Source organism: Malurus melanocephalus, unplaced genomic scaffold (genome assembly GCF_030028575.1).
Source record: "Malurus melanocephalus ecotype Western Australia unplaced genomic scaffold, MMel_1.1 scaffold_30, whole genome shotgun sequence".
Taxonomy (NCBI): domain Eukaryota; kingdom Metazoa; phylum Chordata; class Aves; order Passeriformes; family Maluridae; genus Malurus; species Malurus melanocephalus.
In genome coordinates this window covers 1910765-1931707 of record NW_026623262.1, presented here as the reverse complement: position 1 = coordinate 1931707, position 20943 = coordinate 1910765, and the positions used below count along the sequence as shown (strand labels likewise).

Below are 20943 nucleotides of genomic sequence, written 5' to 3'. Positions count from 1 at the left end.
TAGTTTGGAGCCTACAATGATGTAGGTACCAGTTTTGGTTTTCCCCAGATGCACTGAATTGCAGTTTATCTTTTACTCTTTGGCTGGCCACAGTAGCACCAGTCAGTAACTTCACAATCAGCTTTTGTTTTTATTACCGCACAACCTCTGTCACCTTGTCTCCATCTTCCTGTAAACTGATTTATCAGTTCTGATTAGCAGAGGCATCCCTGGCACCTGGTGCACTCATCCACACACTCTCCCTGCCCTCTGCAATGGAGCCTTGGCAGAGCAGGGGGAAGAAAAGCGTAACATCACAGCTTCATCCCAAAGGGTGGTTTGTTCCGGGGCAACACCAGGAACTGTGATCCCATTGACTACATCCTCTTTACAAAGCAGGTGTATTGCCAAGTAATAGGACCAGAAAGAAGCCTTTGGTACTTGAACCTGGGACGAGCAGATGTTCCAGCACTACCCACCTCAGTATTTTACACGGCTTCTCATACGGTTAGTTGTTGCAGACTTTCACGTGAGGTTCTGCCCTGCAAAATGTCCATGTTCGACACTGCAGACACAGTGGAGTCATGAAAAATTCAGCTCAGATTTCCAGCATCCCCTGAGTGCTAGGAACTATGCCTGTTGCATCACATGCTGACATCTGTGATTTTGCAGACACGCAAAATCATGCAGATGTGGATGATCGAGCTTGCACCTTGAGACAGCTTACCTTCGTGATACTGACCTTGTTAACTGTGTGCCAGGCTGTCCTCCTGCCCTGTCCTYGACACACCTGGAATGCAGAAACACTCCTCTGCTTGTAGCAAATGGTCAGCAACAATGGCTGAAAACCTGGAGGCTCGATTTAATGGACTTGCTCTAGTCTAGCTGGTGCCTGGCTGTCCTAAATCAAAGATACTGCAGCAAGGGTGATATTTTCCTTCTGATGCTGTTATTGCCACAAGCACTTATCAGGAAGGAAAACCCCCAACAACTGCCAAGTCTGGGCAAGCACTATGGCATGCAACRCAGTGCTGCCATTTAAAGCAAGAGGCCTAATCCGTTTTTGAGGATGGCAGTTTTAGAGCATGAGCATAAGAGAGAAAGACTGAGCCATGGCTCTRGAAAGGCTTTCAACCCTGATACTACGCTGTCAAATGTCTGTCAGAGGAAATTCTCTCTTCAGCTGCAATACRAGTACTTTTTTTACAAATTGGCCATAAACAGACATCTCACTGCCCTGCACTTCTATCTGTTCCTTAGTTTGTTCACTAATGTGAAAGCCAAACAACATCCTCACAGCCTTTGCAGGGACTCATGTATTTGTACCACCCATTTGTCTAAAATGTAATACAAAGACACTTCTTCCATTACTGAAAGGAAAAGTGCACCACCACAAAACCTGCARTTAATGCAGCAGCCTTGTTTGAATTTCACCAGGTGAAGAATCAGTTTAAAGTAACTGACTGTGACAACTTGCATTCAGTTTAAGCAAGTGTTCTTTGCCTCATCAATACAGTGAATGCTGCACTCGCATTGAAACACCCATCATTAAGGAAAAAAAATTCCACATTACTCATATATACAAAAACAGCAGATGGCAAAGTTGAACCTTCATTTTATTTTTATTATTACTGAGGTACAGGTTCAAAAACCTGAGAGTAACAGTGACATTGCCAAGTCTAAAGCATCACAATGCTGACCTCATACACTGACAAGACGCCACACGGAGACCATTTGTTCCTTGATCAAAACATTCAATCTTAAAACTATTAAGAGTAAAGCTGAAAAGCTGGGCTAAACAAAGGTTTTTTGGCTTGCAGTCCCAAGTTAGAAGGATGATCCTGTAAGGAAAAGTGTTGCAATAATTCCAGACCGCTCTGTATTCTTCACAGCACTAAAAAGAAGGTAATGCCAACGCATTTTGAATTGTAAGTCATCTGACAATATACACTTTATTCTGATACAAAATTGAAATATTTTAACAAATTTCAATCCATTATGGACTATACTGAAATGTTAAATTTCCATGCTATTTTAACTTGTTTAACCACAAGTTCTAAGATGTCAGCACATTAGCACCATTGCTCTTGAAGTCTTTGCCAGTAATTATACCATTTTATTCTGTTTCCAATCTTGCGATATTATCTTCTACATGAAGGCCATTTTTTTCTTCTATGCAGATAATTGGATTACTTTAGTTCAGGAAAAAGCTAATAGAGAGAGATGTCAACCTGTAGCACCCACAGCAGAAAAAGAATCATCCATCAGATATCTGAATTTCAGTGATACTCAAGATCTTACATGCATCACACAATTTAAGATACACACACTTGTCACAGACTGATTTGCAAATATTCCACCTCCATGTAGACATTACAGGAAAACATCTTACATCATACAAACAATGCTTGAAAAGACTAGGAACTTTAACTACTGAGAGGATGTCAAAGTTAAATGCTCTATTTCATTTCGGTTTTCTGTAATAACCTTACTAYATCTCCATCACTCTGGGCTGCTTTGGGGAAAAGCCCCTTCACTACCTGGAAGTACCCTTTTTGTTATCAAATAAATTTCTGTACAACTACAGCTTAGGGACCAATGCTTCATTAACTTTGCATCTTTATATCCCCATTTACAGCTGCATTTTCAATAGAAGCCAGTGAACAAAAACAGGGTCATGAAACAATGCTCTTAACTCCTAAAAGTACCTCTTGGACAGAGATGCACTTGTCCAAGTAATCCCTTAAGAACATGTTCATGTTTGTCAAAGTGATTTCTGAACAAATTTGGCTATAAATAAACGATTTTAGCAAATTAGTCTAACAAGAGTGTTATGATCCAAGTGTGAAAATAATTTTAACACTGACTATCTCTTTCTGTATGTGGTACAAAGACCCATCCAGAGCACAGAACAAGTCTGCTGCAATGTGGAAACCTCTCAAGAAAAGGTAGAGCTTTGTTCTATACACAGGCCTAGTACCAGAATGTAAACAACAAAGTTTTTGTTAAAAATTAATTTTGTTAAAATGTTTTCAAAATTTTATTGTTGAAATTTCAAGTACCAAGACCACCACAAGTAAAGGGTATTTGCCCTCACCTGAGGGGCAACATTCCCCATTACCTATTGATGCACAGATGCCTGGAGGTATTCCACCAAGCAGAGCAAAAGCACAGGTTTCCCAAGTTTAGGTCTAAGAAAGCAAGCTTGTCACCTCAGTAACAAACTGTCTGGCACATTACACTATGGCAACTGCTAGTTTCAGATTTTAGCTTAACCTTGGCTAAGCACAAACTTTTGTCAATGTTTTTAAAAAAATACGTGGTCATAGCGAGATTTTCTACTAAGTAGCTTCTGATTTTATGAAAATCTGTCTATTACTTCCAAATTACATTTAATTGTATATTACAAAGTCAGGTATTACTTTCTAGAAGTCTACAGGCAGCAGGTAAAAAGTTTCAATACTTGAACCAGTTTGTGGACATGTCTCTGCCTCTGATTAGGCAGGTTCCATATGACTTTCATAGCAACTGAAGTACAACCAACACTAAGAGAAATTGAATTCAGAAGAATGCAGAGGCTCAGAAATGTACTAGGGAGTTTAAATAGATGCTGAATTACTTATAGAAGGACCTGCAACTATCAAAGGTGCAGAAAAGGAAACAGCAGATGTTCCAATCTGCATAAATAAAGAGTCCATGGAAGTTTTTAATGCCATTCACCTGTATGACAAATGCCATTGTGGTTTTAGCTGGGTATCATATTGACAGAACTGGCATCAACTACCCTGCCTGGGAGTACCCAAAATCTGAAAGGGAGCACTTTGATTTGTACAGGTAAGTACACCACCTGGTACTTACTCTCTAGGAGGGAAATGCCAAGCTCCCTTCCAGAATGGGTGCAGCAGCAGCAGGTCACACACTGCTGGAACTGAACAAGCAGTGTCATACCCTTTTCTGGGCTTCTCCAGGGCACCTCTTTCCTTGAAAAACAGAACTGTTTCCCCCCACACCCCTCAGCCCAGCACACTCCCCGGTAACCAAAACACCAATTTCAAAACTCCAATTTGTCTTGTTGATCTCATACACGAAGCAATTTTGCATCTGTCAAGAACAGAAGATTCTTGAATAGGAATTATGCCAGTAAGCAGCCCTCATCCAGAACAGGAAACACTGGATACCATATGCTGGAATACTTGCTGCTTAGTATTTATGATTTCCCTTGGTATTAAAAAGCTGTCAAAGGAAAATCTAGAAGGAAATAAGGATTAAAACAGGTATTTACTATACACTAGAAATCTTACCCAGTCAGAAACCTTCATTGGAAGAGGATGTGCAAGACATTCCCCATTTTGTCAAGCAGCAGCTTCTCATTCAACCTGAAAATTAAAGAAATTACTCTTACCTTGTTTAAAAACCACCCACCACTCTTTATAATTCATGAAAAATTTTAAAGGCAAACCTTACCTATGCTCATTGCCCTTCCTTTCAGGTCTAAATGCTAGACCTATTGATTTTGAGTCAACTCAAGTAGCTATCACTCAAGGAGGTTCCAAAAGGTGAAGAACTCTTGCTAGACTTTCTTCGATATTTCAGCTGTGATAAGCAGATTTAACTAGCCTCGGGAAAGCTGCTCACTATCAGCACAGTATCTTATTCCTTCACTTTTCTGGAAGTTGAAGCTGTTGCTCCTGCTGCCTTGTCATTCTTTAATTAGGCTGACTTCTCCATACTCAATAGGCTGCTGAAGTCCTGTCTTACGAGTCTCCTTAGCAATGTATGGATCAAAGAAGTACATCCTAGGTTCTGTAAAGCTGGCGGATCACTGTCCTCATGGCTTACACTTTTCCACATCACAAACAACAGCTAAGCTACCCCACCCACCTACAAAACGGTCACTTACATCCATCTCTTAAAAGGTTGCATACAGATCTTGTTCATAAAGTTTATTATGACACTATTTTTCAAAGTTAACATTGTAGTCACAGTACAGCTACAAAAGGCCCTGTTAAAAAGAACACTGTCAATACATTCTAAAAAAATTTAGAAATACCAGATCAATTGTCAGAAGGGACATCAACCCCAACCTCCAGTTGTCCCTGCAATCAGATGCAGGCCCCAGGTGCAAGTCTACACATCTTCTAAGCGCAGTAACGTACAAACAAGTTGGTAGTTAGGTGTCTTACTCCCTAGTGAGTTGTGGTTTAGTTTCCCAGTGTTTTCAAACTCCAAATGGGTTGTTTAAAAATGCCTTTATTCAAGTACAGCCTCCCCCCCAAGCCCAAATGAACATGTACAACAGAAGCATTCACTAAACCACCAATTCTTGCTTTAACTTTCGAGATCTTTCAGAACTCCACAGAAAAGCAGACTTTGAAATCCATTCTGGAGGCTACCATCTTGACACTGGWTCCTTGTTTAAGTGTACTGCAGACTACATACACTCAAATAACAGCGTTTAAATAACATGTTTAATTTTTTTCAAACAACACACTTATTTTTCTACCACTTCTTAAAAATTATAATTCAATTAATATGACTGATTATGCCTTGAGCCATTTCATACATCTTTGCAGATTCATTCCTACACTGGAATTGCATTTACCTTATACTGCACATTGACCCAGAAGTGAAACAGGCGTGAGTAATTCCAATACATATTGCCAAGTGTCTGAGTATTTCTTTTATTGACTGGGCCCCTACTCTTCTGAGTCTGAATTGACAGCAAGCACTGGCCTGGCAATAGTCAAGAGAATTCACATCAGATGAGGACAGGACAGACTGCAGTGCCTTAATTTGGAGGTCAGAAGTGAGAATGAAGTACAATTGCTAGCCACACGTACTGGTCAGATTTTCTACACCACTGCACCAAATCCAATTGAAGCACACTATCATTCTACCTGTGGAAACTCAGGACTGTACCACTCGACATTGTGGAAGTGCTTCTAGTCAGTAAAATACAACTAGATCATGTTTTATCTTTTAGCTCTTAGCTGAGCACAAGCATCTGCCAGGGAAACAGTTTTAAGAACTCTACTACTTAAGGGCCCACAGGGAATGGGCTTTTGGAACGCATTACCTGGGACTGTCAGTGATTACACCTGTGCTACCTTTGGCTCCCAGTCTGAAGATTGTGTCCAGAAAATTGCCTAGGGTGCATGCAAGAAAGTATATAGCCATTAAATTATTGAGGAACATACCTATTACTCTCACTATGATGCCTCATTTAATTGAAACAGTGCAGTCTGGTGCGAGGGAGCAGGAAATGCGGACAAAGGGGATGAAAATTCCACGCAACCCTCCCCAAAGTATAGTTTTATTGAAACAGAATCATTGTATATCCCAAGGAAACAGGCACTTGATTCCCCCCACCTTAACTTCTTGGGAATTACAATAAATATAAAGGTAAAAAGCAAAATTCTTTTTCTCTTCACCCAAGACTTAAACAACTTCAGTTATCCCTTATGCATCTCAAATGAGACGGGAGACAGCTTTCATGTGTCTAAAGTCGGTCTTGTTAAAATATTTATCATGCCTTATTTTCTTGAAGCGCTAGTACTAACACAGAACTACAAATTAAAAAAATAGGCACAAACCAAAAGGTAAATCGAAATTTTCATTAAGGTAAAGCTTAGTTCTATGATTCACAAACACTAATTTGAGTAACTCAATCCTAGTTATACATCTAAACAAACTATAATGCAACATACAGATGTTTTTCCTCTGTATGCCTATGTAACTCATGTCAATGACAGTTATGTATATACACTGAGACTAGACCCTTAAGACTGCAAATCAATAGGTGTTTCTATTGTTAAMTTTAAATTAATACAAAATAGTAATTGAGAAATGCATTTATCTTCTCTATTAACAAGGAAACACCCTAAACTACATTTCATTTCTGTTATAGAGTACTCTGTACTAAATGTGGAAAAACTGAACTACACAAATATTGAAAAGTTAAAAATTCATTGATTTGTTTATTCCTGGTACCACTACCACAATTTACAGGGCGATATACCTGATGTAATGGGAAAATAAAAAGAAAAAAGAAAGACAAAGCTACAACAGAGAAAGACCTCAGGAATGTACATCTAATCGACACTACATTGCATGAATCAATAGCTGCACTTTTTGCAAACTGTGGCTATGACAGTCCTGATCAAGAAGGGTTTCCTGTTTAAGCTGCAGTAACTTTTCTGACTATGGATCATCGTTCCTTCTGTGGCAGATTTTACAGTTCCTCTAATTCATTTGGGACGACTGTCTCAAAGTAACCTGCAGCTTTCCTGACAACTCCTCGCTCTCTCTCCTGCTAAGAACTGTAGCCTGTTGAATACAGGATAAGAAAATTATTACTCTCAGTGAACAGTTGTACATTATTAATCATCATTACAAATATGCATTACACCTACCCTTTTTCTGGTAGCATTTTTAGAATCTTCTACCACCATAGCCCCCACTTCCACTTCCAGATCCATAACCACCTAAAAAAAGTGTGTAATATTGAAAAACAGGAACAAGGCATTTAGAAAAAAAAAAAAATTCTGTACCAAACTATACTTACCACCATAGGGACTGCCTGAACTTCTGCCACCAAAGCTGCCACCACCTTTCATTGGACCATAGTTAGACTGCTGTTGCCCACTGTAATTGCCAAAATCATTGTAGTTTCCACTTCCACCATAATTACCTGAAACAAGTAATTCATAAAGCCATGTTTACTGAACACTTAGGACATGAAGCTTGCCAAATTTTGATATCCAATATAAAAATAAAYTGCAATTGTTTAGAACGATTTCAAATGACATTCAAGCATTCTGATGTCACTTCTATGCAGAATGTACAAGTAATGCACAGCTCTTGGTGTTTTATCAAAGATGGAACTCATCAACTTGGCATGTATTACAGTAATGTAAATTACAAGTTATTTGCTCAAAAAAAATGACAGAATTGTAATGGGCATGCTGCATAGATACAGCAGAAAGTATGCTAAGATATACAGCAGTTTTTTGCAGCTAAAGTCCCCAAATCTGGGGCAAACTATCGAAAAAGCTTACAAAAATCTAGATTTATAGTCTTCACAACAGAGAATGTGATCTACATGTTGTGAACTGGTGTCTGAGGACAGCAACATACTTGAAAYAGTCAAATATCTTTAAAATTCTTGTACTCTGCCTCTACACACAMCTTATAGCCAAAGTTTTTTGAAAAATACCTGGAAATTAACAGYGAAGCTAATCAAAGCTGATCCACGAGGAAAATTTTCCTTATGCAACGTGGCCTTCTACATTAAAACATACTCATACAGCTCATTTTATGCATTTCCATATTTCAGGCACTGTGCAATGAAACCTAARAACCAYGGATGTTGAATTAARGCTGGAATCTTACCACCACCAAAATTTCCTCCTTCATTGTAGCCATCATATCCTCCTCCTCCACCCCCATATCCACCTCCTGGGTTTCCATATCCTGGTCCTCCACCACCACCATAACCTCCTCTGCTGCCATAGCCAGGACCACCTCCATAGTTGCCRCCTTTGAAGAAAAGAAGAGTCAAACTTAACATAGCAAAGCTAAACACTAGTAAGGAAAGATCCATTTAACAAAAACCAAGACATTTGCAAAATAAAAATGTCCCAAAGCACTTTCCCTGTATTATATTCATTGTGGTTGCATAATTTATCTGAACGACTTAATTGAAAAAAAAACCCCATGCTTATAAAATCAGGACAKAAGTAATTAATTACATGCTACTTTGTGCAACCCTTTTTGCTTTTTGGTAACTGCATTTTTTTAGCCTTTTGGTAATTTCTCCATTTCTCTTCAGATGCATTTTGGACACCAATTCTAACTGAACCATGRAAAGATACTACTGGACCATGAGAAGTAGTCATTAAGAGCTGACTGAAATGTTTTGGTATGATAGCTGGTTACTGATTTATTCAGTTTTAGTCATTTCAACCAACATTAGAATCTTCACTTACTTCTCAGTAATGAACAGCTCCCTCATGACCTAGTGATACGAATTATTGAAAGGGTAAATACAGATAACTATTTTTTCCACCCATCATTTTGTGGGCAGAACAAAAAGGAAAGTGAACTCTTCACAGCTCTACACTGCAGACATTTTATTTTCATTATCGCTACTAGCACATTAACACCAAAACAGACTTTGTTTCCAAGGTGAAGGCAAGACTTAGAGCTGATTCTAACATTGTGGGGGAAATGAAGTGAACAATACACTTACCATCACCAAATCCATTGTATCCGTCACCACCCCCAAAGCTTCCTCTGCTCCCACCACCGCCACCACCACCCCCATAGCCTCCTAGAACACAAAACAGACGAGAATGTTTTCCTGAACACACATGTTAAGTGTTTAAGCCAACTGATACAGGAAATAGACCAAACCCAGAACATAAATCACATTCCATATCAATATTCAAGCCATTTACCTCTCCCACCGAAGTTTCCTCCTCGGCCAAAATTCCCTCCACCGCCTCCGAAGTTTCCACGGCCCATGAAGTTGCCTGAGCCACCCCCACGACCTACAAAATATTTCACTTGAATTACATTAATTGAAAACCTGTTACACAAAATGGCTATGCACAACTACAACTCACCTCTCTGAGAGCTAGCAGTCTGCATCTCTTGTTTTGAGAGTGCTTTTTTCACTTCACAGTTATGTCCATTTATAGTATGGTATTTCTGAACTACAGAAAATTGTGAAATAAGAAAGTTAGAAAATCACATCACAGACTATGCTGTAAAACAGAAAGCTACTGTAAGGCATGAGCACACTTTGAAAAAAAAMCAGTAAATCAATTCCATCTCTGACAACAGTAAAGCAGCTGATTATGCAAACATCTCATTCCACATACTACTGTTCTGAAATCTTGTATTAACATTTTTATCCTCTAAGAAGTTTCTCACTAAAGAGGTTACATACCAACAATTTTATCAACTGTATCATGATCATCGAAAGTTACAAAGGCGAAGCCTCTTTTCTTTCCACTCTGCCTGTCTTCCATGACTTCTATAGTTTCAATCTTGCCATACTTTTCAAAGTACTCCCTTAAATTATATTCTTCTGTATCTTCTTTAATTCCACCAACAAATATCTTCTTTACCGTGAGGTGTGCCCCAGGCTTTACAGAATCCTGCAATACCAAAAATGACATTTATGCTTAAAAGCACTAGGTAAAGATGASGAAATACCGTTAACTGGAACACTAACTCACCTCCCTTGAAACTGCTCTCTTTGGTTCAACCACACGTCCATCAACCTTATGTGGTCGAGCGCTCATGGCAGCATCCACCTCCTCCACACAGGAGTAAGTCACAAAGCCAAAGCCTCTGGAACGTTTTGTTTGTGGGTCTCTCATCACCTGCAAACACACAAGGAGGCATTCTGCATTTCTGTGCTACTTTAAGTACCTTACCCTTCCGAAAGTACAAATATGTGACACTTTACCACACAGTCCGTGAGTGTGCCCCATTTCTCAAAGTGCTCTCTCAAGCTATCATCTGTTGTTTCAAAGCTCAGACCTCCGATGAACAGTTTTCTCAACTGCTCTGGCTCCTTTGGCTCATGGCCCTACAAAATCAAAAAACAGAAAACATATTTTGAATACAAATCATAGAATTAAAATGTMATTGAATTATTAGAAATTATCTGCACACATTGTAACTACAAATAGGTGAGATACATTTATATAAAAACAATGATTTCTAATGGGTTTAGACAGAAGCATAATAAACACTTAATGAGGTATGATTTTAATTAAAACACTAATTAACAACTTAAACAGTGCTAAAATGCAAATAGTAAAGGATTTCAATATACTAGATTACTTGGTTGCTCCCCACCACCCAGACGTACATTCATTTTGTACCTATCTTTGAGTGGCAAATTGTGCTGCAGGGACCAGGGATGAAGCACTGCTAGAKAAAGGCAACTTCTAACACTTTATGAAGCATAGTTATGCAGAACTATAAAAAATTTAAGGACATCATATACAAGAAAAAAAGGTTCCTACTCAGACTGGGTGTCTAGTCTTTGGGAAATGTCCATTTTGAAAGGTTACTTTTACACATTTTTAACAAATGTAGTAATTCTAAATTCCTTAAAACTATAAATTCTGTACTTGGGTAATTTATTACTGGAGTACATGTAAGCAAGAAAGAACAAGTACATCCGTGGTTTTTAGTGTTATGGGAAATACCTCTCAAATGTGAAGCAACATGGCCTTATGAGTTACAAAAAAAATGCCGTAAGTAACAACTCAACAATGACCAGTAGTGGGTACAACCACAGGAATAAGACTGGTAACTTAGCAAGCACCACAGCACAAACCAATTTTACAGCTCTTGGTGACAGTGCCTATATACGACCAGTCACATTTTAAAAGGCGCGAATTTGCAGAGCCCAGTTTTCTACCACACAACTGAAATGGGCCTAMGAATACAATAGTGTTTCTGCTTTTTCAGTGCTGCCCTTTTTTAGTAGGCAGGGAATTTCTCCATACATTTGACAAGAGTTTTTAAAAAATTGTTTTACAGCTCCTATTGTCAGAGAAGTTTTACAGAAAGCAACCAGATTAAAATCTTGTTTAGCAAGTGGGTACTTTTGTGCATGTGAAGCACTCCACAAGGTCCTGGCCAGCTATGCTGTGTACAACTTCAGTTCTGCAGCATGAATGTGCAACAGGCTTCAGTGTTTCTGCTACAGTGCMTTAAGCAAGACTAGATGCAGCATTATCCTGAGACATGAACTACACAAAACCAGCCACTCACTTGTATCTGCAGACATTTTCCTTCAAATTGAAGTGCTTTAACCACTGCCATGATGCTAGGGCTGGCTAATAAAGCTTAAGCCCCTTTGGGTGAGATTTTCTGAATTACACAGTGSTTTAGCAAACCATTATTTTAAAATGTTCAGGTTGTACTACAGGAATTAATAATTCAGATTACAAAAAGCTGTCKGGGAAATAAAGCCCTGTCCTTACACGTGCTAAATTTTTTAAGAAAGAACTCCAGCATCCTCTGTAACAGCTTTCTATTTAAGGTTTTGTTACCACAGGATCATTATATAAATCAYTGACAGTCAATGGTCCCACTACTACAAAGAAAAGCTTCTAGTGTTTTTGAAGTGATCCGGATTACACAAGTATTAAAAAAAACCCCATCAACATTCTCATTACATGTAAGCTTTTAATTGTATAGGATGACACACCTACTGCATAAAGAAACTGCTTTAGGTCAAGTGTTGTTTAATGTTACTAACTGCATTTWAAAAAAAAATCTACTGACAATTTTTAGTTGGATTATGTTAAAGCTAGAAACACTAAGTGTTCCAGACTCCTCTACACCTATTGAAAGAAATTTATTTTRTGAAATTGTAGAGTTTAGACTCCTTCAAAATCAGAAACCTGTATAAGGAAAAATGAAACCAACTTTTTACAGTTCTCTGATATCCCTAAGGGCTATGTGGATTTTCAGCTAACAACTCAGAGTGCTTTTACCTCAGAAGAATGACCACAGAACTTTTCAGGTCACTCCTGAAAGGAAAAGGTAAGTTTTTTTGTATTTATTGTTATTATGTGCACATGAACTGCTGCTCTCACACAGGAAGAAAAACACCTGGTATTCTACTGTAACCTGCTGTTACAGCTTCTCTGCTCTGTTGGAGAGGCAACGTTTAATTAGGGAACTGGGCTKTTTTTATGCAGTTTGTTCCCACTGGAGCTTTCAAAGTCCTGTCCTGGACTCCTGTCCATCCACACAAGATGCTGTTTTTCAGTTGCTCTGCAAATTATTTTTAACAACTGTCTCTCCTGGTCAGAAAATCCTTTGCAACACATCTCTCTCTTAGTGTAACTACCCCACAGCTCCATCAGGCTCAGCTGACACAGTAGGCCACCATGCCATTTCRCAGCGCTGCTTTGGGCGCGGGGGAGAAGGGGTGTCAGAGCAGCTGCAACAACGCCCAGCCTGCCTTCTCGTCAACAAGACACTGTTTCTGCCCCTAAGCTGCCAGAGAGGCTTCCAGACACACGAAAATGCTCTGCGGAAACGGAGAACTTTCCTTCTGCCCCGACTACGGCCTTCCCCACTACTAGCCCRGCGAGGCGCAGCCCCGGCTGCCTCCATTTTGTGCTGAGGCACGGCCGCCATTACGGGGCAGAGGGCGGGGCGCCGCAGTGGCGCCATGGGCGGGGCCCGGCCCGCAGGAGCCCAGGGAGAGGCCGGCGCTGCAGCAGCTGCGGGCTCTGCTCACCGCCTCGGGCCAGCAAAACTCAAAACACTGCCTCACAAGCCCTGCCGAAACCCCCAGACACTCGGCGACGGGTAGCTACACCCCTCGCCTAAGAGGGAAAAGAGAAGATGGCAGCTAGAGCCACTGGGATTCGTGCAAAAATCCTCATCTTGGCAGGTATCCTGACACCTTTTGACAACACTGCTGCAGATACATATTGCCTCTCTCCTGAGGTTGCCATCAACTGAAACTTCCTATAGCAGGGCTTAGGAATAATCAGCCATTTGGAGTTGCAGTATTTCTCTATAAGGGCATAGTTTTGGGGTGGGGCTCCTCCCATGCATTCCACTGAGCAGCATCAAGTGCCCACAAAATGTCCAGCACCACACCTACAACTCCGCTGTGGCTAACTCTCGGACCACCCGTCCCCCAGGCAATACAATCCTCGATTGCCTTCTGAAATGGGAAGGCTTACAGGCAACTGGGGCCTCAGCAACTTTCTCTGAGAAACGTGTTCACTAGAAACTCAACAGTTTCCAAGATCACTGCAGGAAATTTGTGAATTACAAGTGTATACTTAGTATGCAGCTGAGCAACTCCAGCTACACTCAATCCAAAATYCGAAAGAGTGTGAGTTTCAACATTCCTTCCAGAGGACTTTACACACTGTATTTCAATACAAAATAACCATACACTACCAGACACATGCAACTCGGACAATGTTTGTTCGTAATTCAAGTGCATAGGCCTCCCACATTACAGTATCATTCCAGAAAAAAGCTGAACTACCTTACAACCTGAAAAAGTAATGTCAGAAAGCAAACAAGTCCAAATAAACACAGAGAAAATACCTCAGTTATAAARCTATATAAGCATATTTAATACCCTTTTTGCTGATGTTAAGATTATTTTCTGAAGGGTATTGAGAACTTCCCCCCTCCCACTTCCACACCCTGCCCCAAAGTAACTCTAGCTCCCATCCTCCCAGAAACAGCCCCAACATCTTCTCTATACTACGCACCTTATTCAGTCTACGGTATTTCTGCTAGAAGCAAAAGAAAACAGTTATTTTTACTTAGTACAGCTCGCTTTCATTTGCAGTGACTATCAGGCAACCATTTTTTTCTTAGAAAAAAAAAAAAAAAAAAAAAAAAGAAAATAGGAACCTGTCTTCATTCCCACTAAAAACAGGACTTTGAAGGTAAGAAGTAATCAAGTTCCTGCTGACACTCTGAGGATGCATGAATTTCTTAATAATTACAACGTGCTTTAACCAGAAACATATTTAATCAGTTTTGTTATAACAGAAAACTAAAAAAGCAAAATTTCCCCATTATGCTTAACAGCCCACCCCYTAAAATTGTAAGTAACAAACTGCAGTTTAAAGTTACTCTGCTAATACGGGATGAAGAAGGTAGAAAAAAAAAAAGATATTAATATATCAGATAGAAATGGTTAACTTGGGTTTTCCTCCACCTTTCCCCCTTAAAACTACTTTATTTTTAATAAAAAACCCATCCTCTCACCTGTGAGGATCGTCTTCCTTTCCTCTTATAGTCTTCTCCTTCTCTCTCTTCTTTAATAGCAGCCATTTTGGAAGGGTACTCTAACTCAGCCTTTCTTTTAGATCTAGGAAACCTAGAAAACAGGTTGGATAAGTTAGTACTTAACCCAATTCCTGTGAAACATGGCCTTCTCTGGCTGCAGGGTGTGGCTTTACAGGAAGAAATGGGTGAAAGTAGAAAAAAAGACCCCAATGTATTTAAAAGGGTAAAAATCCTCAGCCTATTTGGCTGATCAAAAAGAGCTGTGAAAGGAGTATCTGCCATCCYAATAAAGCCACAACTGCTGGAATAACTAGGTACAAACTAATGCTAAAATCTGCAACAAACCCTTATTACCATCTTACAGACCTATTGTGAATACAACTGATCCACAGCAAGCAAATTCTGCCTTCCATACCCACACCCACTACATYAAAATCTGCTTCTCTGGATTTTAAACCCCAAAACATGTAACATTTTGCAAATATAGTAATTTTCTTACTGAACTRTTTGATGCGTAATGTCTTGAAATCAGAGACCTAGCAGTGTGGAACACTAGAGGATSTCTTGTATAGTTCTCCTTTAAAAACATTTTCCACTAAGAGTAGTGCAAGAACCCTTTACTGATGCTACTGTGCAACATCAAAACTTCCAAGAGCTAATCCTCAGCAGTCTGTAGGGGACACTAGTCCCCCGTCTACATTACTTTTGCTTCAATATTACATATTTGATTACTACCCTGTATTATGTAATGCTCGTATCATTACAAATAGGAAGTCTTTTACAATGTAAGCTCAGTGGATGAACCCATACCTACACATTCTAACAAAAAAATCATATTCCCTTTGGCCTATTTTTGATATAATTTTCTAGGATCATTCAATTACCTGTCTCAGTATTAATATATTAGCATCTTTGGCCAATATTCATTACCACTTTGTAGTACAGTAGCCAAAATGCAATACTGTTAACTACATAACGTACTTCAGCAAAACTATACTCGTGCTGCATTAAAAAGAATAGATATTCAGCAGATCAGGTGCACTCCTGTGGAGGTTTTGTTTGTTCAATATGAGCTGTTATTCAAAGCAGAAATTCTTAATGTAACTTCATGCTAAAATACAGCTTCAAATTAGACTCAACTGTGAAATCATGAGTATCATGATTCAATGCATTAAAATTGTTAWCAGTTTCATTAACCTCCAAGTGTATCATCCTCAGCTCTTCTCTACACAATGTTAAACCCACACCTGAAATCCTTTAAAACCAAACATCAGCTTGACTTAAGAGGATATTAAGTGCTTCAACTGAGCCTTTCAGTTTCTTAAGTCATAGAAGGGAGGTATGGAACAGAACATGAACACTTCAAGGGCTTTCTACAAACTACCTGTATAAATAAAACTTTAGGAATTGTTAGGGAGGAAAGAGATAAGTTCATTTAAATACTTTCTTAGAAATAATGGAAAGTATGCAATCCCTTTGTGATGGTGGCACCTGCTGCTTTCCCCAGCGAGGCTCCAGGCTTGCCAACAGAAAGCTCCGGGGCATGGTCTTTGCTCCAATGGCCTCTGAAGGCCTTGAGGGTTAAAAAGTGAGTTGTCTTCTCGCTAATGCACACCATTAGCTGAGGTGAACACAGCCACGCTCAGTCCTATTCCTGCCTTAACAACAGTTAAGGCTGACAGTACTAGGTTTTTTTAATTCTCATCACCAATAAAATACTCTATTTAACCCTACATAGAAATATTCAGAACGCTTTTACTAAGAGATGCGAGTTAAACTAGCCCTGAGCAACTATACTGCAACTTAACCACAGAACTTAAAGCAGTCTTCAAAAGCAAATTTTTTAGTTATAATGAGGAAAGTCACCAGACCACGTCTCACTACTCAAAGAAACTTACAATGCTGCCTTATCCCTTACRGGAAACAAGAACCTAACAGGCAAACCAGACATCACCAAGATGGAAGTTCACCCACCCAATCAGAGAATATTAAGGAAATGTTCTGGTCTTTTCTGTAAACAGCTGAAGTTAGACCTAAAGTGCATAGGGTAGGGTGTTTTATCAACCCAAAACTTTAAAGCAGGAACACAACTGATTCTCGCTTTAAGTGTGTTAATAGTGTACTCTKAACACCAATAGAAACGTGTGCCTGGAAAAACCCCAAGATAAAAGCTTAGTATCTATGTGATAGGTTTCCAAGCTTTACTGAAGCATGTTCAAATGCTTTGAACATATCATCCCTCCCAGTTACTAAACTCTGAAGCAGMTGAAACAATTGCCTACATGAAAAAGTTATTTTTAGCTGCTCTGGTAAGGGATCCAGTTTATTCTGTTTTTGAAGTAGGAACACAAACGAGTATCACCTGTCGGTTTCTCTGACCTTAACTTTTCAAGGTTTCATCTTTCAGTGAAGCAAGTAAATATAAAAAACACCACGCAAAAAACCTGCACTGCTTTTCCTTGCCATGCACTGAAACACTTGAGAAAAAAAAAATCTCAAGTTTTGAGAAAAGAAAAGCAAAGGGAGAGTATAATGACTATTTCCCTCCAGGTAAGGCGGGGATGATTGCTCTAGATTTGTGCAGGACTGCTTCTTCGTGCTGCCCACCAGGATCATGGTAGCGTGCCACCGAATGTCGTGGATCTTTTGCACGTGTGGTAAGGGGAGTGGGGAAAAAGACTGGAATTCTATCCCCCAGCTCCCTGGGCAGCAAAGACTCCCGACACGTTTTAATTCCCTCTGGGCAGGKGAGAAGAGATATTAGGCAGGCGTTGCAAACCTGTACCAGCATTCCTCTGCGACAGACACCATACTGCACTAAACTATTTTAAGGCTTTCGAAGTTTGTTTCGAGAAAGCTGTTTTTCTACAGAAAGTGCGTAAACAATATCCCCGCCGCACTATTCCGGATAGTTTACGTTGGAGGGGAGGGGGAAAAGAACAAGGGGAGGCCAGAACAATGACACAAGCACGTGTAGTGCTTCCTTTGCCCTACTCCTGCCCGAATACGCGCCCAAGTGTTTCGGTGTTCCCAGGATTGCTGCGRAGAGCTCTGCTAATCCCAGCCCCGCGTCGGGCCGGGCCCCTCTCACCCAGGCGCCGAGGCGCTGCGAAATGGCGGCCACAGCCCCCGGGGCCGTGCGGCGGAAGCGCCAACTCTCCCGCTCCCTCCCTCTTCCTGCCCGCGCCATTGCGGAATAACGCGGCGTGGCGCAGGCCAAAGCGGGTCTGGAGCGCGGCAGGAAAGCTACAAGGAGACGGCGGCCGCTGGCACCGCAAGGGGCTCCAAGACGTGTTGCCGCCAATTTCCTCCCGCCTCCTTTCCGCAGCGCTTTCCCGCCCGCAGGCTCGAGCAGAACTCGAGCCACTCCAGCCCCGCCGGTGCGGGAGGAGCCGCCTCGCCTTGCACCCCCGCCTCGGCCGATGGCGGCGAGCCCCGCGCCCCGCGCGCAGTTACCTCCATTTTGTGCCCGGGCTCGGCCAGCGCAGAGCCAATATGGAGCCGGGCGGCAGAGGAGGGGGCGGGCGCCAGGGGGTCACGTGGCGGCAAGGCGGGCTCGGGGCGGCGCGCGCTGCGGCCGTTACCGCTTTTCTTCTCAGGGCCCGCCGCCCATCCCCCTCTCATCCCCCTCTCCTCCCCCCCCACCGTCCGCGCGGCGCCTTCCCCGCGGGAAGGGCAGAAAAGGTGGGGAGCGAGGGAAGCTGGGGAGAGGGAAGGTGCAGAGAGGGGTAGGGGAGCCGAGGAAAGAGAGGAGATCACCGTGCCGGCGTTCAGCGACAGCACCTTCCCGCCCGCGTCAGTCCCACGCCGGCCGTCGGCCCCGCGCACGAACCGCCGCCCGCTGTGGGGGTGGCGGCGCCGGCGCAGCCGCGACGGGCACGAGGGGCGGCACCGCCTCCCCGCACTGGGGCCGCCCCCGCCCCGCCTCCACCGCCCGGGCCGCGGCCGAGAGCCGGGGGCCCTGTGAGGGAGCGCTGTGTGCGGGGCTCCACCCGCGCAGGGACAGGCAGGCGGCGTTAGGTACCTGATAGGAAGAAGAATAGGAGGAAGCCTTGTTTACGGGGCACTTCTGCAGGAGTATCAGGGTGTGTCCGAGGCCTCCAGCACCTTCTAAGGGAAGGTATTTTTCTCCACATATTATTTTTATGCTGGAGATGCTGTAATGGGGCAGCTGAACAGAGCTCTGAGTGCTCACCCTATAAAACGGGCATAATTTAGTCTGTTTCCGGATGAATACCAAAACAAGTCCAAGAAGTCAGTTTCACAAACTTTCCCATGCAGAGACATTGTCYATAGCTTTTAATGGCGCTTCTCATCAGAAACTAGCGTCCAGARTTCAGGAAAAAGGGCATTCTGCAAGAATTCAGTATCGAATACAGCACAGTTAAGCACATGCATTACCAATTGTTCGTTTCCTGAAATATAGCATCAGGAAAAGCAGCGTTATAAAAATYTATTATTAAAGTGAAGATTTCTTCAGCCTTGGTTATYCTCTCTTTAGTACCAGTACCTATTTTAGTATGATGACCTAACTTTAACAAGAGGAGTTGGAACTTAYCCCTTTAAATAAAGGGATAAAAATATCTTTATGCTATGTAAAGGAGTAAAACAGTTGATGAAGTTTYACTGAATGTTATAGAATGGAAGTTTAGTATTAGCTGTTTATATTAAAATCATTTATGCAAAAGTTTCCAAACCTGCTTTGATTAACTAAACAATTTTCCTAATGCATAGAGAAATTCTCACTAGGTCTAGAAATGCTCTCACTGCTATCCTATAGATGGGTTGAAATMTGTTTTTAGAGCATTCCTGTGTCTTTGAGAAGGTAGTTGTCTACATAAAAAGTAAAACTCAGTGAAAACATCTCCAGATATTCTTTGCACTGAGGCCAAAACCAACAATTTCTCATCTTCCTTTACTCAACAAAGTAAACCACACAATTTAAGTTTTTGTTTGAAATAAAATTCTTCAGGTATGTTGTTCATTCTCTTGCCTGTTACTTTCAGGGTGACAGTACCAAGAGACAGCGCATGGTACTGGCTAAATACGTCTCTTGGTTTCRAAGGTTTTTGTAGTTTTCACCGGAGCTGCCTTGCCAGATTTGAAGAGTTCCTTTATTAGTTTGATTGTCATTCATTTCACATCTAACTGTTACTCACGGAGGCTGATTGTCTTGCAGTTTCATTTGGTTGCACAGCCATAGGCAGATCACATTTTAATTCTACAGTTTCAGTCCATGATCGCCCTCCCCTACGTGTAATCAACTATACAGAATGTAATAATCTTATGATACAGAGCTTACTGCACTGAGATAGAAGACAAACCAGTAAATGAGGAAGATGCACTTTTTACAAAGATTCACAGCTGCAAATAAAAATTGCAAGTTTGAGGGCTTAGACAAAATTATAATTCTGATTTCAGGCAGTTTTCTGCTAGTGAAGTGTTTTCAGGTTATCTGGTAAAATATTGTTCCCCATTTTAGGTCACCAATTYCCTTAGGTGAAAATGCAGTATTTAAAACAATCTGTCCTAGCTCATGTAGTTCCATAGTGAGATGAACTTTCACGTTATGTAGCAGATGCAGTATTGGTCATCTATGCAAATGGCGAACATGCTTTTCTTTTCATTAGCAATGTTTGCAGACATGTACTCTTCTCTTTGAAAGCCAAGGAAACATTAGTGCATGTTAAAAAAAACAACAAAAAACAAACAAAAAAGCAGCAGGGAAGGCTCTTAGCATTTATATATTCAGGTCGTTGTCCTTTTTTTTTTGTTGTTGTGGGTTTATTGGAGGTTCTTATTGTTTGATTCTTATCCAGCATTTGTTCGTGAAGCAAATCTTAGGATAGGTAAATACTGTTGGTAAAACTGTACAATGTACTTTTTAGTATTACACCGAGCTTGAGATGCAAATACAAAATTGATCTTGAACTCTGGTCTCTAGAATAGCAATGTTAATGGAGCCAATTCACCGAACTAAAGATACTTACTATAAAACTCTGAGACTGCACAAACAAATGGACTCATTATTAATTAAATATTAACAATGTCATCGTTTTGCACATGGAGTTGATTTGAACGTATTYTAAGTTTCATACTGTGAAAAGGATGCAGACTGCAATTTTGAGAAGAAGGCCAGAGTACTATATAGCAAAA

General features: G+C 41.0%; 1 protein-coding gene across 4 annotated transcripts; it reads right to left on the bottom strand.

Annotated features, from left to right (window-relative positions):
* Nucleotides 1-5634: 5634 nt before the first annotated feature.
* Nucleotides 5635-18678, bottom strand: HNRNPA3 (heterogeneous nuclear ribonucleoprotein A3). Of its 4 annotated transcripts, none has more exons than XM_057363708.1 (13): nt 18571-18678; nt 14767-14878; nt 14262-14285; nt 10457-10579; nt 10224-10370; nt 9932-10142; nt 9606-9695; nt 9438-9530; nt 9230-9310; nt 8371-8517; nt 7544-7669; nt 7392-7463; nt 5635-7305 (listed from the first exon to the last, which is right to left on the bottom strand). In XM_057363708.1, the coding sequence occupies exons 2-12, from the start codon at nt 14830-14832 to the stop codon at nt 7411-7413; spliced, it is 1161 nt and encodes a 386-aa protein (XP_057219691.1). In that variant the 5' UTR covers nt 14833-14878; nt 18571-18678; the 3' UTR covers nt 5635-7305; nt 7392-7410. The 4 variants fall into 4 exon arrangements, with proteins under 4 accessions (XP_057219691.1, XP_057219690.1, XP_057219693.1 ...); XM_057363707.1 differs by having other exon boundaries at nt 9438-9545; nt 18571-18654; XM_057363710.1 differs by lacking the exon at nt 18571-18678 and adding an exon at nt 18244-18326 and having other exon boundaries at nt 9438-9545.
* Nucleotides 18679-20943: the final 2265 nt, after the last annotated feature.